The sequence below is a fragment of the Muscardinus avellanarius genome (assembly GCF_963383645.1).
Source record: "Muscardinus avellanarius genome assembly, chromosome: 5".
In the NCBI taxonomy this organism is placed as follows: domain Eukaryota; kingdom Metazoa; phylum Chordata; class Mammalia; order Rodentia; family Gliridae; genus Muscardinus; species Muscardinus avellanarius.
Window position 1 is genome coordinate 63,040,600 of NC_137790.1, and position 17,499 is coordinate 63,058,098.

At 46.7% G+C, this 17,499-nt stretch overlaps 1 protein-coding gene across 1 annotated transcript in view; it reads left to right on the forward strand.

Moving 5' to 3' along the window:
- Positions 1-252: 252 nt before the first annotated feature.
- The window catches only part of BOC (BOC cell adhesion associated, oncogene regulated), a gene marked incomplete at both ends in the record, with an annotated part of 38,632 nt that continues 21,385 nt past the window's right edge, over positions 253-17,499 (forward strand). Inside the window, 2 exons of the mRNA XM_080696516.1 lie at positions 253-334; positions 1,147-1,425. Coding sequence (XP_080552642.1) covers positions 253-334; positions 1,147-1,425 — 361 coding nt within the window. The remainder of the gene's footprint in view (positions 335-1,146; positions 1,426-17,499) is intronic.

Consider the following 17,499-nt stretch of genomic DNA (forward strand, 5'->3'; position numbering starts at 1 on the left):
AAGGAGCTTCTTAGAGAGAAGGAATCGCACAAGGGGGTTCCTTGGTCTTCCAGCGGCAGAGCTGGGCCTTAACAAGCCTGGTGCAGTAGGGTGAGGGGCACAGCGGCCCTGTGGCCTTCTCACCACAGCCATCCACTCTTGCTTTCTCTCAGCAGTATTGCCGGGACCGAAGGATCTCTGTGAGCGACCCTGGTGGCTTATGGGACGTTGGCCTGGGACCCCCCTGCGTGACACACCGTGCTGCATGGGATGATGACACTGCGGAGAGAAAAGAGGCCTGAGGTGGTCCTGGCCTGGCTCCTCATGGCCGCAGCGCGCTGCCTTGCTGACCTGAGTGAGTGCTCCCCTTCCCTGCTCAGCCCGCCTCCCGGGAGGACTCTGCCCACCTCAGGTGGAGCACGGAGCTCTTGCACTAACTCTTAGAGAAGGGCACCTCCAGCCAGGCATGGTGAGTCACGCCTGTAAACCTGGTCCTTGGGAAGCTGAGCTGGGAGGATCTCAGGTTCGAGGACAGCCTCAGCAACTTAATGAGACCCTATTTCAAAATAAAAGACAAAAGGGGCTGGAGGTAGAACTCAAAGATAGAATGCCCCTGGCTTCAATTCCCAGTACCAAAAAAACAACAACAACAACAAAGAGTGCCTCAGGCACACTGCCGAAACAGGAGATAAGAGATAAAGTGAAAAGACAACTTCGTGTTGGTTACAGCTTGGTATTTTATTCATTTTAGAGCTATGCCAGAGAAAGAGGAGGAATGAGAATTGGCTTTTATTGCACATTTGCCATATGAGACCACAGCAGGCCATTGGCATGCATCCGTAAGCCTCATGCCAGCCTGCGAGAGGAACATCCGTAGTCTCGTTTTACAATGAGAAACGGAGACTGAAAAGAGCAAGTCCCGTGGCTCACAGGTCCTCTGTCCAGCTCCGGACCTGAGCTCTGTCTGGCCTCTGCACACGCTGCCACGCCAGAACTACTTCTTGGGAACGGGACAGGCTGGGGGAGGGGCAAGGGCAGTTGGGTTACTCAGAAAATCAACTCCTGGGAGCTCAACCCCAAAGGGCTGCTGGGGCACAGTGCTTCTACAAAGGTGACGCTGGCTTCTTGGGGCGTCAGTTCATTGCTGCATCCCGGCTCTTTCTCCAGGCGAGGTTCCCCGGGTCACCGTCCAGCCCGCGTCCACCGTCCAGAAGCTCGGAGGGTCTGTGATCCTGGGCTGCGTGGTGGAACCCCCGTGGGTGAATGTCACCTGGCGCCTGAACGGGAAGGAGCTGAACGGCTCGGACGAGGCCCTGGGCGTCCTCCTCACCCGCGGGACACTTGTCATCACCGCCCTCAACAACCACACCGTGGGACGGTACCAGTGTGTGGCCCGGATGCCTGCGGGGGCTGTGGCCAGCGTGCCAGCCACGGTGACACTCGCCAGTGAGTCTGCGCTTCTGCCATTCTGCTTAGTGTCCCGTCCGCTCTCTGCCAATCAGTCATTGGTCAGGCCATTAAAGGGTCTTAATAGCTGAAATTTCAGATGGGAGGACAGTAATCTAGCAATCCCCAGAGGGGGGAGTGACACCATTGTGGCCTTGGGAACCTCTGCTCCGAGCAGGGCCATGTCCAGAGCGAGGGTCTGCGAGGCTGAGCTGTCCCGGGGCCTTTCCACCTGGTCACCCTGTGTTTCAGTCCATCTCCCCCGCCCCCACACCCATGCTCACAGCAGAGCTGGGTGAGCATTCACCTGCTCATTCCGGCATGGTCCACAGGCCTGGAATATCAATCCTCGTCCACAACAAAAAGGGATAGAGAGAGGAGGAGCAGGGAAGAGACTGGGTGGTAGATTGGTCCAAGATGGCAGATTTTTTTGTTTTTCAAGTTTCACCTTTTATTTATATTGTTGCTTTCAGTGTAAGAGTTTATTTAAAATAATTATTTATAGATGTTCTGTTTGTGATATAGAATTAGTATTATTTCTGATAAGTATATTACAAAAAACTTAGGTCTTCAGGCTGACATATGGAAATCAAGGTCCAAGTGGCTTCTAAAATCCCTCCTGACAGGGTGAATCCTATGGATTCCATTTTCATGAGCTTCTTGACAGATTGTCCTCATAACCAACCTACCTTTTTATCTTTCCTTCTTTCCCTTCTCCTCTCTCTCTCTCTCTCTCTCTCTCTCTCTCTCTCTCTCTCTCTCTCTCTCTACCTCTAAGCTACATTCCCAGCCCTTATTAGCTTTTATTTTGAAACAAGATCTCACTCAGTTACTGAGGCTGGCCTTGAACCTGTGATCCTCCTGTCTCAGCCTCCCAAGTACTGGGATTATAGGCCTGAGCCACTGTACCCAGCTTTCTTATTTCTTTTATGTTTGTGAAAGTGAGACATAGTTTTTACAGAATTACATACGTATATATTATGAGAATTCAACAGGGCAAAACAAGGGTCAAGAGACTTGACATAGTTCCCGGGTTTGTAATCCCAGTACTTGGGAGGCTGAGACAGGAAAAATGGGCATGTTTGAAGCCAGCCTTAGCTACTTAGTGAGACCCTGTTTCCAAACAAAATATAAAATAGGTCTGGGAGTGTAGCCTGAGGTAGAAGGCCCCTGGGTTCCATCCCCACTATCACACACACACACACACACACACACACACACACACACACACACAGACTTGGCATAGTTATAGATTGAAGAAGATCCTGACCCAGGACAAGTGTTTCTAGTGACTGCTGTATTCTACTCCCCACCATCCTGTGTTGAGCCAGTTGGAAGTGGGCTGTCAGACACTCAGCCTTTATATGTGATTACTACTTGGGTATACTGTGTCTTAGGCACAGTACATGCTTATCTTGTTTTCTACCCATTTCCATAAAGAAACATAAGATTCCACCAATTAAATGCTCTCCTGAAGGCTGTGCAGCAATCCCAACCAACACTCATGCTGAGCTGACAGCCAGGAGCTACAAAGAGTTGCCCCCAACTTGGCCCCTCTCATGAAACCTGGAGTGTGGGAAATAGGAGAAAATGTCGAAACTTCTTTGATGGCATTTTCATTTAAACTTGGAGATTTCCAGGGCTCGTTCCCTCAGCACTCAGCAGTGTCTCCCATCCCTGGCACTCGGCCTTGGATTCCCACACGCTCACCACCATCACCTTCGTGGAGACGTGACTCCAGGAAGTTGGTGGCCCTATGTCAAGGGCCACGCCTAAGGCAGCACACTTCTCCAATGCTTGCCTGCCGTGGTCAGCCAGGGCCCTGGGGTGTGTGAGGCCTGGGAGCCGAGTGGTGAGAGCTGGTGTCACTCTACAGGAGAGTGGAACGAAGCCACTGGCTGTGCTCCTGCTTCCTTGGGAAATAATACTCCAGCAGCCCCACCCTTTTCTAAAGCAGGAAGCAGAGCATGGCCCCAGCTCTCTCCCTGAGGGACCAGGATGACCCTGAGCTGCATGGGAGCCCCACACAGTGGGAGCCCTGCTCCTCTGCGGCAGGGACATCACCACTACAGCTGAGCACTGGGTCCTCTGAGAAGCAGGCGGCAGGCGGCCAGTGCTCGGGGCGGAGGCAGGCCCCAGCCAGGCAGCCCTTGCGGGTGTGGGTGGGTGTGTAGGGTGCCTGGAGCTTAGGTAAAGAGGGTAGAGGTGGGGAGGGGCTTATCCCCTCACATCGGGAAGGGCCGAGCAGGGCTGGGCGTGTAGCTCAGTGGTAAAATGCTCACCTAGCACACACAGGGTCCTGGGTTTCATCCCCAGCAACCCCTCTTCCCTACACCCCCCTCACCCCAAAAAGAACAGAGAGGGCTGAGGTTAGAGCTATACTTCTTATCATTGTACACTTTCTTCTTCTGCTTTTATGTTTGTTGGTTTGTTTGTTTGTTTTTGGTAGTACTGGGGTTCCTCGAAACCCTTCTACTTCCAGGCTACACTCCCAGACCTATTTTATATTTTTATTTGGAAACATGGTCTCCTAAGCCAGCGCGCGGCTGGCTTCGAACCTGCGCGATCCTCCTGTCTCCGCCTCCCAAGCGCGGGGATCACAAGCGTGCGCCACCACGCCCAGCCTGCTTTTGTGTTTTAAGTTATATTGTACTATAGAAATTTTAGAATATATAAAAACACTATATCTCATATAAGTTCCGCATCTCCACACAAACTCCGTGATCATTTGGGCGTGTACCCTTCCTTTATCCATACCCATAGTTTTACATTGCTGTAATGATGCTTCTGCATTATAATTTCTACTCTTTTTTTCCCTTTTGACATTGTATGAGAACATTTGCTATTGGCCATACAATAGTTGACTCTGTGTGTGTGTGTGTGTGTGTGTGTGTGTGTGTGTGTGTGTGTGTGTTACTGGGAATTAAACCCAGGGGCATTTTACCTCTGAACTAAATCCCCAGCCCTTTTTATTTTTTGTTTTGAAACAGGATCTTACTAGGTTGCCGAGAGTCTCACTCCATTGCTAAGGCTGGCCTCAAACCTGCAATCCTCCTGTCTCAGCCTCCCAAGTACTGGGATTACAGATGTGTGCCACCATGCCTACTATCTCTTTCTTAATGAGTATAAATTCATACAATAGAGTACAAAAGGTGTACTAATCTTAAGTGAACAACCCACCGCATTTTTCGTGTGTGTACAGTTGTAGAGCATCACTCCAGCACATTCCATCTCTCCCCTCCCTAGTTTGCTCGTTCTCTCAGCCCCGAGCAAAGCGTGATCATATTCCCGAGGGCCCTGGAACATCCTCCAAGCTGCTCCAGCCTAATATACTGAACTCTTTTCCTATTGCCAGGCAATTAGTTCACTTGCAGTTGTTCATTATTACAAACAAGATGTTCCTTTGAGCAACATGGGTGCCTTTACAGGGAATCTGGGAGGGAGGCTTCAACTGCACTTGGGCAGCACACATCTGTGGAGGCTCAAGAAATTCCATAACCGTTCATCCGGCCTAATTAGAAGCCAGGCTGAACCTCTTACTGTTTGGAGAAGGGAGGGAGGGCTGGAGAGGAGATTCATTTTGGAGCTCTCCTTTTGCTTCAAGGTGTATCTTGTGAAGAGAGACAGTTTATAGCCTTTATTTTTTGAAAAATGCCTGGCTGCGGCCTCTGTGGGGCTTGAAGGGATATGTGGTTGGCAGGAAGGACAAAGGGAAAGGTTTGGGTGCAGCCCAAGAAGACGCAGGGAGAGAAGAAGGGGCTTGTGCGAGAGTGGATCTCGTCTTGTTGGAGAGCCAAGAATGATTGGCTTGTCGTTTGGACATGAATCACAGTGAACTGTTTGGGCCCGATGAGAAGGAAGGAGGAGTGCTGGAAACAGAGTGAGCCGGCTGGGGCCTGGGGCCGGCAGAAGAAGGGGTTGGTAGAGTGGAACCACAGCCGCCCCTCCCCACTCCAGGGGAGATAGCAGTGGGCTGGGGAGAGGGAAGGGGTGCTGTCTTTGGGTTAATGCCACTGGGGGATTTGGCCTAGGCTCCAGCAATTAGATGAAGTTTCTGAAAGCACATTCCCAGGCAGAACGGGGGCTGTGTTTTGCTGGTTGGCTGGTGTCTAAGGAGGCTGCTCCATAGATGGGATTACCAAGGCTTGGTCTGCATTTAGGGGAAAGGCTGGCAGCTGCCCGATGGTGCACACAGGTGCACACCCGCACACACGTGCACACCTGCACACCTTCGGTACGCAAGGCCTCCTTCTCCTCTGGCCTCTTTGGTATACCTGCGTGTGTTTGTAACTCAGGGATCACTCGGAGTTGTAGATGCTGGGGTCTCGAACATATGTGCAGACTCAGGAGTACGGAAGAAGCCTCCCGAAAACTTTCCTGGCCAAGGCACCTAGTAAGTACTCCAGTGTTGAGGCCTGGTGGTCCGCTTGGCCTCACTCCAACCTGGATGCTTCCTTCAGTTTCTGATTTTCAGGCAAGATGGAGCCAGAAGTAGGGACCCACTCCAAAGTCTCACCTGTGTCTTCTCCCTCTAACCGAGCCTGCCACAGCCATGTGGACAGGCCTCGCTCTGGGCATGTGCAATCTTGCTTGTCTGTGGAGAAGTTTTTCTCTCCTATTTAACCTAAATTTTATTTTTGGTCAATTTCTCTTGCCACCAGTGCCTCACTTCGGATCACATTGTCTCATTCTTATTTTTGAGGTGCTCCTGACTTTGGTTTTCTTCTTTCCTCTTCTTTTATCTCTTTTTTTTCCCCCCACAAGCTTTATACCAGGTGGTGAACCACTGTACATGGCTCAAATATCCCCACTATGCTCCTGGGCCAATAGTAGACACCATCAAGGGAATCCTGGGCCTGGTTCTGCCTGCACGGTTCTCAACACAGCACAGCAAGGTGGCACAGCACTTCATCAAGGTGGCTTGCATTTTGAAGGCTGTTCTCTGTCCCTGGCCGCCATTCCAATAAACTCCTACGGATAGTGGCACGTGTATGTAACTCCAGTACTTGGGAGGCTGAAACAGGAGGATCGCAGTGTCGAGGTAGCATTAGCAACTTAGCAAAATCCTCCACAACTTAGCAAGAACCTGTTTCTAATTTTAAAAAATTTTAAAAAGGGGTGGGTGTATAGCTCAGAAGTAAAATGCCCTTGGGTTCCATTTCTAGTACCAAAACAAAAGACCAAACTCATATGTAATCCTTTACTTTTAACATCATCTATTTTTTAATCAATTCTTCCAATTCTAAAAATCATAGGTTCCAATTTAGTTGAAAATAAAATGAATGGCAACTGGCTATTTACCTATTCTATATCTGGAAATTTTAGTCCTGAGGTTAATGTGAAGCCCTTGGTTGATGGTCGTGTGGGTAGAGCTAGGCAGCCCTCCATAGGGCCTTTGAGCACAAAGACCGGGCCCCTTCTCCTGAATGAGCCTTTCTCTGGCCTCAGAGATCAGCAGGTGAAGAGGCTTATAGTAGAGAAAATATCTCCCCTAGGTAACCATCTCCATGCCTCTGTGACTTTGAGGAAAGAAAAAAGGGCCTCTTAGTACCATAATTTAATTTATCCCATCAATGAGACAAGAGTTGGACTGATATAAACTTTAAAATCCTAGGTTCAAGTCTTCACCACTTAAGACTTACATGATGCTGTGTTCGTCATTTCCTCTCTGATTGCCACTGCTGTGGAATAAACAGGGTAATAGTCACATCACCAGGTGTTGGGATTTGGGGGTGAGCAAGTGAGAGGCTATGATGGTAATATTCTGAAGCTTTCTAGAAATTCCAGGTTTCATCTTTGGTCCATTTGGTCGTCAGGAAGCTCTGAGGCCTGTATCCAGCCCCATGCTGCATTCTGGGAAGTGCCCTTAGGAAGACATGAGTCCAGGCTTCCAATCATGGCTGGAGCTGAGGGAGCACTGGCTTGATTGAAAGACAGAAATACCCCGAGACTCTCTTCTCTCCCTATATACATATATTCCTACTTCCAGCTGCCTTTAAGAACAGCTAGGGTTTTACAGAATGTTGTCAGTGTGGCCCGTAGAGCTGGTCATTTGTGCCTCTGTGGGCCTCCTGCTGCCCACCTCCCTTCAGACAGAGTGGCTCTGGCTGACAGGCTGTGCTGACCCTGTCCCTCAGCATGACAAATTCTACAAACAAGCCCTGTCTCTTCCCGCTTGTTCCCTTCCCCTCTGATTCCCATCAGGTACCCCATTGTTTATGAACATCATCTACGTTCAGACCTTGAACTAAATAGGCCCTGATACTCAGAGAAACAGACGGACAGATTTTAAAGACTTGACTCATGCAGGCTGGAGACTCAGGTAAAAGTTGATGCTGCGGTCAGTCTTTAGTCCAAAGTCTAGGAACTCAGGTAGATTTTTATGCTGTCCTTCTTTGGGAAACCTCAATCTTCTTTCTTAAATGCCTTAAACTGATTGGATGAGGCTCACCCCCATTATGGAATGCAGAGTTTTACTCAAGTCTACTGATTGTAAATGTTAATCACATCTAAAATATACCTGACAGCAACATCTAGTGTTGGACCAAACGGTTGGTCACCATTGTCTAGTGAAGTTGACATATAAAATTAACCATCTTAACAGCCTACCATCCACCTCAAACATGTCATCTACTGGGGTAGTTTAGGAACATATCTCTTTGGAAATACTGTGAAGAAATTAGACTCCGCCTAAGTCCAGCTCCAAGAATCATGAATGGCCCCTTTAGACTGAAATGTTTGCACACTGTCAGTGTGACGGTTATTCTTCTACCTTTGGAGACTCCATTCAGCCCCCCAGATGTTTTAGATTCCAGCCTTGGATGGATGGAGCTGTGCCACTGAAAGTTCAGACTCAGTGATCCTGTTGTCCAGGCCCACCCAGAGATGCTTTCAGGCTACAGGAACAGCTTTATGAAAACCTCTTGTCTTAGCCTGTTTGTTGCTTTGGACACATCCATTGCAAATAATGTGAAGGCTTCCATTTCTGAATCTTTGTTTTCTCCTACTCTTGATTTTTACTTTAAAATTTAGCTTATGTTTTATAGTATATATTCTTATATGACACTTAAAATCCTTTGTGGAATAGAGGGGTAGAAAGGATGAGAGGAGAAACAAGCATGCATGCATGAACCCAATTAATCCACCAATCCAAAGACTTTCTCTTTCATTTTCAGCAATCACTGTGATGTTCTTCCCCAGAATATATGAACATGTGAATCTCAATAAAGGAAGAAATAGTCTCTTCAGAATTTAGCCCCTGTAATTTAATCTCTGCCTCAGTACTTTACCACAAAACAATTGTTTTATCCATAAAGATTTCTATTAAAATTGACAAAACCCACAATCATGAGTCCCACTTGGATAATTGTAAGCCATCCATTTCCCAGTGTTGACTTCTCTATTTGAATATATTTGAAGATTTTGTGTTTGGATTTCCAATAGGGCACAGTTAGACCTGGTCCTAGCCACTGAGGACCTCTTAGTCTAATAGAGGAGACAGACTTTGGTCATACAAAAAGCCATAAGGCAAGTCAGCCCCCTGAGTGGCCTATCAGAGATGCAAACAGACTCTAATGAGAGCTCAGAGGCCAGCAATGATCCATTTCCATTTCAGGAGATTGAATAAGGCTCAGGAGATGAGCCTTGAAGAATATGTATGGGCCCACTTTATCTTTAATTTCTTGAGTCCTCATATACCTTTCTCAGACCTTTAATAACTAAATTGAGCTTTCAGCATTACGTACTCAGACCTAGACCCAGAATTGCCTCGGGATGGCTCAGATAATTACTGTGAGTTTTATTTCCTTAGTGACATATTTCTAAGGCGAGCTCTGCCAAATTCTTAATCTAGCCACCACGTAATTGACTCTGTCTTGCCACTCCATCTCACTCCCCATTTCCCCCTTCTCTCGCGGTTTCTCATCTCTTTTCTCTTTGGGAATGCACATGCCCTGATTAAAAAAAGAAAACCCAAGAGTGTTTTCTTCAGCACCACGCTTTCTTTCCTCAGTCTGGCTCAGTCTGCCAATGACTCCTAACACAACAAGAAGAAATCATTCACTCCAAATTGGAAAAACATTTGTGTGTTGGCTTGCATGTCTCAGGGAATCCTAAACAGTCCTTTGCTTTGGGATGAAGGGAGGGCAGTGGGAAGAAGAGTTGGGGGAGGAAAGAAAACACAGGTGGCTTCCTGAGCTGCCCCAAGGGGGGAGGGAGCCTGCAGCTGGAAGTTGGGGCTGAGTGTGTCTGCCCTTGCCACGAGGGCCAGAGACATGTCCACATGCAGGTCAAGAGATGGAAAATGAGAACTATCTTAGCTGGAAATTTAGCTGTTTTAAGTTACGTATATTTTTCTTTGCTAGTTGGGCAAGAAAATTGTTGAAAGAAAGCTTAGATTCAGAAGGTGCTAAGCAACTTGAATATCTTAATAGAAAATAAGTAAGAAATACTTTGTAGGGTTAGGTCAAAGTCATGTTAACACTTTCTAGTTTCTGTTGGATATAGGCAGAAATTACCATCTCACAAGAATTTTCCCTAGTATTATGGTGAAATCGTCAAATGGCATTAGCAACACTAATCCTCCTGTTAGGCCTGACACAAACATCCAGGCAGATGCTAGGTATCAAGCTCAGGGCATGATAGCTGCAGATACCTTCCCAAAAATCAGGGGGTTCAATTCTTTATTTAGCAGTGGTTGCTATTTACCACCAAAGCCAGCTCAAGTCTATGGTACATCTTCTACCAAGGACTCTTAACTGATACTCCTCCCCACAAACACTCACCAGCACATACATACACATACACATAGTGATCCATCCTTTGTACATATATCCTGTGCTTAAATAAAAGCATGGTCTATTTTCTGTTCTAAAAGAAATAGGCAGAGCCGCATAGTGTATTGATTCAGTAAGATCTGGAGACGACTTTTCCCTTTTCTTTTTTTAAGATGAGGGAAGAAAACCAGGCATGCGTGGTAGCACACACTTGTAATCTCAGCATTTGAGAGGCTGAGACAGAAGGATTGTGGTTCACAGCCAGCCTCAGCTACTACTTAGTGAGGCCCTTTGCAACTCAGTGAAACCCTGTTTCAAAATAAAGAATAAAATATAGGGGTGAGGGGTGGAGCTTGGAGGTAGAATGCCCCTGGGTTCCATCCCCAGTACCACAAAAAAAGAGAAAAATTAATTTTTTGGCTTAAAGTCACTTAGCCCCATTATGGAACATGATGTAACATGGTTTCTTTAAACTAAAAAGTGAAAAACAAGAGTAGAGATGAGTCCCTGGGCATCCCCTTTCTTTGTGCATGCAAAAGTTTAGCAATTTCTACTTTGACCTTGTTTTTAAACTTCAACCATTTTTGGAATTAGATAGTAATACTAAGAACTATATAACAGTCTGTCCTGCAAATGCACAAAATGTTCACAACTAAATTAAAGGATGAGCCAGGCGTGGTGGCGTACACTTGTAATCCCCAGTACTTGGGAGGCTGAAATAGGAGGTTCATGGTTCGCAGCCAGCCTCAGCTACTTAGTGAGGCACTCCGCAACTTAGTGAGACCCTTTCAAATAAAAAGAATAAAAAAATAAGGCTGGGGATGTAGCTTGGAGGTAGAATGCCCCTGGGTTCCATCCCCAATGTCCCATAAATAAATAAATAAATAAATAAATAAATAAATAAATAAATATAAAGGATGAGAAAAACATGTAAGCAAAAGAAAAAAGAAAGTTGCTGAGGGAAACCCAGCATTCCCCCCCCCAATAGGGAAAATTGTGCTCAATTTGGAATGAATGTGCTTCTTTTCAACTTCAAAACAGTTGGTAACTTCAGAAACCGTAGACTGAAACTCAAGCTCCAGCCTGATGTGTGCAGTGGGGTTCGCCCATGTCAGCCCCACCTCCCACCTCACGGTTTCTCCTCATTTTCCATTTTCATCCCACCTCTCCTGAATCACTAATTCTCTCAAGTGTCTTCTCCTCTAGGAATGTTTTGTTGTTGTTGTTGTTGTTGTTGTTGTTTGGTCTGTTGTTTTGTTTTGTTTTTGGAGCATTCTAATTATACATCAAAATGAGGTTCAGAGTGATAGAAACCTACATGACATAGCACTTGGTGTTTTTCCCCACGGCTTCCACTCCTCACCTTTCAGAGAGGTGCTATGTGCAGAAAATGTAAAGCTATGGAGAGCTTTCTCTGGCTCAGGCTCTCCTGATAGACTAAAGCATGGAATTTGAGAAGGTGGAGGGTTCCTGGCATGGTCTCGCTGTGTGGCCTCTGGCAATGCAGGGCTTCTCTTGTGCCCTGAACCGCTTCACTGACTGGCAAAGAATCACACACTGCCTTGTACCCCCAAGTCGCCTGGAGAACCATGGCCCCGTGGCTGGTCCTTGAAATAAAGTGCTCTCTACCAATAAGAAGCCACAGAAGTCATCTGCTGAGGATCAAGGGCAACTACAGAGGCAGAGCAGAGCCACAAATGATGTGGCCCAGGAGAGGACCAGGTTACTGTGACATGAATGAGCTTCTCAGAAGCTGTCCATTTGGGGAAGTGACCAAACCTAGCACCTGGTGGATAGCCTAGCTCACAGACGACTAAAGCCAAACCTAACTGCATTTCAGGATGCCAGGCCAAACCAGTATATTCTGTAGTGGGCATTGGTACAGTGTCACCCCTTTGGGAATCAAACTTCTTGCAGACAGCTAAGTGCTCAAAGTTGTCTATTGCACCAGGCACTGCAGAAAACATAAAGGAAAAAACTCCCAGCCACCAGAGCTCCCGACCCCAGGAGCCCTCTCCTCTAACCTAAAAGATGAGACAAGGATAGTACAAAGATACAATTGTTCCTGACAGCAGAGTCACCAGCAAGGTCCTTCCTTCCTTCACCAGCATTTCTGCTAAGTCAGGTCACTGTGATCTGCAGAGAACTCAGAGAAGCTGGCAGAGTGGGCACTGCTCCTCACTTTGCAGGCTGGGACAAATACATTGACGCTCTTTGGGATAAATATGTTTGCTCTCTTTGGGATTCTTATTTTCCTGCCAGTCCAATTACACAAATAATTTTGGCTCCAAACAAAGCTCTTTCCTGACAGCCATGAAAACATGACATGATATTTCTCAAACATACTTTGTGATGAAAGCAAGGCACGTACTCTTTTATTTAAATAGCAACAATTTCCATGGGGAGGGGTAAAAAAATTGCCGATGCCAAACACTATAGCTGTCAATTTTTTTTCTTTTTCTTTTGGTTGAGGTGAGATCTGCACCCAGATTTTAATGGTGGGAAGAAATTAAGAATGGGGGAGAGATGAAAGAGAGGGGGAGGGGTGGGGGCAGAAAAATCAGTTGAGGTAGAAGGAAGTGGGCAGGAAAGGAGAGAGAGCACAAAGACAGGAGTGTGAGAGGAAGGAGAGAGAATGAAATCCTATTTTGCAATGTCATTAAATGATTTGCAATAAGTTGGCCTAAGGCTTCAGGAATTTCTTGGCTTGAACCAATTAAAAATATTAAAAAAAGACATAAGAGAACAAGAAATGCGATTAATCCTCAAAGACAAGTCAAAGTTGGGAGCTGTGTCTCCACAGAGTCTGGCAGCCAGATGAACAGGGAAGATGTCTGTAGACCATCTCATTTATCTGACTGCAGGGCTGCTGTGAGGTAGGGCTGCTTCGCAGAGCTGGGGAGTTTCTTTTGGACTAGATGAAGGAATGAAATGCTTTGGAAAAAATATACTGAAGAAAGAGAGAAGGAAAAAAGAGATTTAGTTGCCAGAAACCCACATCACACATATTTCTCTGATCATCCAAATGTAAACTATAAACTTAGCAATGGGAAAATTAATGTGAATCCCGGTGGTCCGGACTTTTCAGAGCCAGAGCTGGATCCTGGCACAGCTTTCCACAGGCTGGCGGCCTGCACAGGAAGAGAGAGAAGAGAGAGGATACACGCCAAGGAGCTCTGAGGGGGAATGGATCCTCGCTGTGGCCCTCATAAACAGAATTCCAGGTGGGAGAGGCAGGGCCAATGTCCTAGGACCAGGGAGGTGTAGTGTAGTGTAGTGTGGTCCCCCTTTCCTTCCCACATATCCAGAATTGTGTACTTTGATCAGGAGCAGTGGGTACTGATCCTGTCCACCTATGATCTCTGACATTTTCCTGTGAGTGTCTGGAAGAAAACAGAGGCACATATCTTGGGCAATCTCCCTTCAAAGTTCTAGACGTTTCTCTAAACATCTCAATTTCTTCCTTTCTCTTTTCTTCCTTTCTTTCTCTCTCTCCTTTTTGTACTGGGGATTGAATTCAGGGCCACTCTACCTCCGAGCTATACCCCCAGCTATTTTTATTTTGAAAGAGGGTCTTTCTAGGTGCTGAGAATCTCGCTAAGATGCAAGTACTGGGATTACTGGCCTGCTCCACCACACCCAGCTTCAATTTCTTTTAAATACCTTCTATGCTTCTCTAACATTCATCAAATTTTCTAAACCTTTCTTGAATCTATTTGTATTTCCGAACCATTCATATTCCAAGTTCCTACTTTGTCTTTGCTTATTTACTTCCTACAACCTTTGAATATATCAGGATTTGGTGACAAAATCTTGAAATGTTTTTTTCATTGTCTGCATGCCCTTTTGGACTCCAAACACAGATTATCCGGGAATCTTCATCTTTGTCAACATTCACTGAAGGCCTACGGTGTGCCAGGCCCTCTGTAAAGCATGGTAAACACAGAGATGAATGGCAGTTCCTACCCTCAGGCAGAGACCATGGCAGGAGAGGTTTACCTCTGGCTCTAGAGGTAAACCTAGGATCCTAAGGAAACCAAAAAGAGGGAAACTACTGCACACCTGGGAATGTGAGGGGGTCAAGAACACATTCCTAACTGGAGACTATTATGCTAAACCAGATTAGCCACTTCTGAAAAGGGAAGGGCCATACCTTTTCACTCTATGTGGAAGCTAGAGAGACATTGGGAAACACAAAGGACTTCACATAAATAAAGGGAAATGCTAGTAGGAAAATGGAAGGGCATTGGGGGAGGAAGGTGGAGAGATGAAAGGGGATATTTGATGAAGAAAAGAACTGGAAGAATCCTGTGTTCATATATGAAGTTATCAACATCAATTTTAATATTATATATAATTAATATTATGCCTTGTGTTCCACAAGGCAGAATCTTCCTGAGTTTTGTAATATCAGCCTAGATACGGTAAGCTGCTTCAGGGACAAGCTGAGGCTTGGAGGCTATGAAAGTTGGGGAACAGAATTATCAGTCGGCCCAGAAACTTTGCCGATGGGCCCGAGGCTGCTGAGCTGTCCCAGCAGCATGGCCAAATGAGCCCACAATCTGATGGATCCCATCCAAGCCTCAGCGGATGAGTGCAGGCTTGTCCTGTGATCTGCAAGAACACAGGAGTAGGCTAGGACAGGACTGTATTCAGGCAATGTCTGCCCCGTCAGAAGACCAAAACTTTTAAGCATTCAGCCTAGCTCATCAAATGGGGATGTTGCTCATTCCGTTTCCAGCCAAAGGTGCCCTCTTACCAGACTTCTTGGTTAGACAAAATAAAGCTTTGATTTGCAGCCTGAGGAAGGACTCAGAGAAAACACTGAGCAAGGAATCCTCTTGAAAGTGGTTGTTAAGTTTATGGATTGTGCCAGTGGCACCAAGCCAAGACCCAACACACCCTGTGTAACTGACAGGACGTGTAAGCTCCATGAAAATCAGGAGATAAGCCACAGTTAAGGTTTGGTAATTTGTATTGAGGATGTGTGATCATACAAGAACCATTGTGATTTAATCACGGTTCTGCTGCACTTCTTATTAATACATGAAAGATGGGGACTAAAAGGTGGGCAGAAAGAAATTCAAGGGAACTCAAGATAATATTTGTGCACTTGTAGTTTCACATAGGATTCTTCAGTGCAGCCACCCTGTATGCCTCTGGAAGTCTTGTATTTGCTTTCTTTGTTCCCCTGTGGCCAAGAGAGGATGTGTCTGATACACCTTTTAAATGTGACAGGAAACATACAGAGCACATCATATGATGTGTGTTCCAACAAATCCCTGTCACCAGTGCTTTTGGCATCGTACAGAAGTGATGCATCCAAATATACATCTTTTCTTTGAAATCTGAGCTCTTAGAAGGAAGGAGCTGGGCAGGGTACTGTATGGACCCTAAAATATGTATGGGCTTTCTCAGAGAGCATGAGGTTCTATAACAAGTAAAGAAGGTCAGTAAACTGAGAGATGGCTCCAAAGACCAGAGCATCTGACCTGCGGGGAGCTGAGAAACAGCAAGATTGGGCCCTCTAGCATGTGATTAATGTGGACAAGTTAATGAAGTAGCTGGAAGAGTGCGTGGAGGAAGGATGCAAAAGAGGGGTGTGAGGGAGGTAAGAGGATTAAAGCTGCAAAAACATTCCTCTAATGGATTTCTCAAACACACCAGTCAACAGGCAAGGACAGGTGTCCTGTCGAACCATTTCCCGTGAAACCTGAGCCATCGTTCTGCAGCAGAGGCTAGCTGACCACATTTGTAATGGAAAGGCCCGCTCCTTATTCCCAGTGATGCATTGCTGCAGCCCAGGGACTGGGCCAGGAAAGGGGCTTTGCAGAGCCAGGGGCCTGGGAACAGGCTGCTTTCCTTCATATGCAGCCAACTGGATCTCTCCACATCTGTCGTCTGATGGCTGATTAGGCTGTTATTGATCACAAAGTCTCCACCCCTCTCTGGCCTCCTTCCTGCCCAAAAGCACTAGGAAAGGGGCTCTGTGATTTTTAGTACATACATCACTTCATTACTCTTGTCTTTGATCCTTTTCATGAAATTCAAGTTTTACTCCAGCAGCCAAATTGGGAGTGTTTGTCTAGTTAAGCAACAGCTAAAGCTTAAGCTTAGGAGACACAGGGAGGGGATGGGGCCAAGGACCAAACTGCTGCTTATTTGTTTTGAAGCCAGGGAGGCTCGCCTGCCAGTGGGTCCTGGTGGGGAGCTGGACACCCAGCTGGGGTGTCCTGGGTCCTGCCTGCATGGGCTGTTGCGCACATGTTGGCATCAGAACAGAGGGGCTGTCAGAGTGAATGGCTGAGCAGTGCCCAGCTTCGTGCCTCCCCCTCTGCAGCCTTCTGTCTTTACCAGAGCAGTTGTGAGAGGATGCAGGACGAGCCAAGAGGGGCTTAAGGAGGCCCAGTGTTTCTTAGCAGTGGGTGGGTGAGATGGGCGCCTTTAGGAGTGCATGCTCCGTGCCTGGATAAGCCCTCAATTACAGTGGGCAGGAGCCTGGGGCCATTAAAATGGAGATGATGCTCTAGTGCCAAACTTCTTTCAGTTGCTCACATCTTGCAAAATGATCTGCTAGGTTTAAGCATATTCTTGCTGGAGGCCAATTTCCTTGGAATGAGGTAAAGAAAAAGATGGGGGGAAAAAACAACAGTATCTCTTGGTGGAGTAGCTTTGGATTTATTGGACCGTGGAAGAGAGTGCTTCTCGGGCCTGAGGAATTTTCCAGATGCCCCAGAGCTCATAGTCACTCACGGCTGTCTTTGTGAGGAGACTCTTGACTTGGCAGGTATGGGACACACTGGTCTTGAAGGAGGATTAAGGCCTTGGCTTTGTTTTGTTTTAAGTTGATTGCTTTCAAGAAGAAAAGTTACCAATATCTAGCTAGAATGCGTTGCACTCAGGAAATCCCTTTCCCATAGTCCAAATCATACTCCTCTCCAAGAGAAAGCTCATTAGCTGCCTTGGCTGAGAGGCCCAGTCAGGACTGGGCTACATAATTGTCAGGACTCAGTGCAAGATGAAAGCCTAGGGCTCCTTGTTCAAGCGTGATTGCAAATGTTAAAAGAGCGACAGTCGTGCTCAGCCAAGCGCCGATCCCTCCAATGTAGTAACAATTTATACATCCACGAAGCCAGCCTCGGGCTCAGCCTTCCAAACTGTCTTCATTTGGAAAGGATTTGGGGAGCATTTGCTGTACCCTGAATCCTGTGCGGTGGGCTTGGGCTTGGGCTTGGGGTGTGGAGAGCAAAATTAATATACTTCCCACCAGGAACTTATAACTTAGGGTCAGATCTCTCTC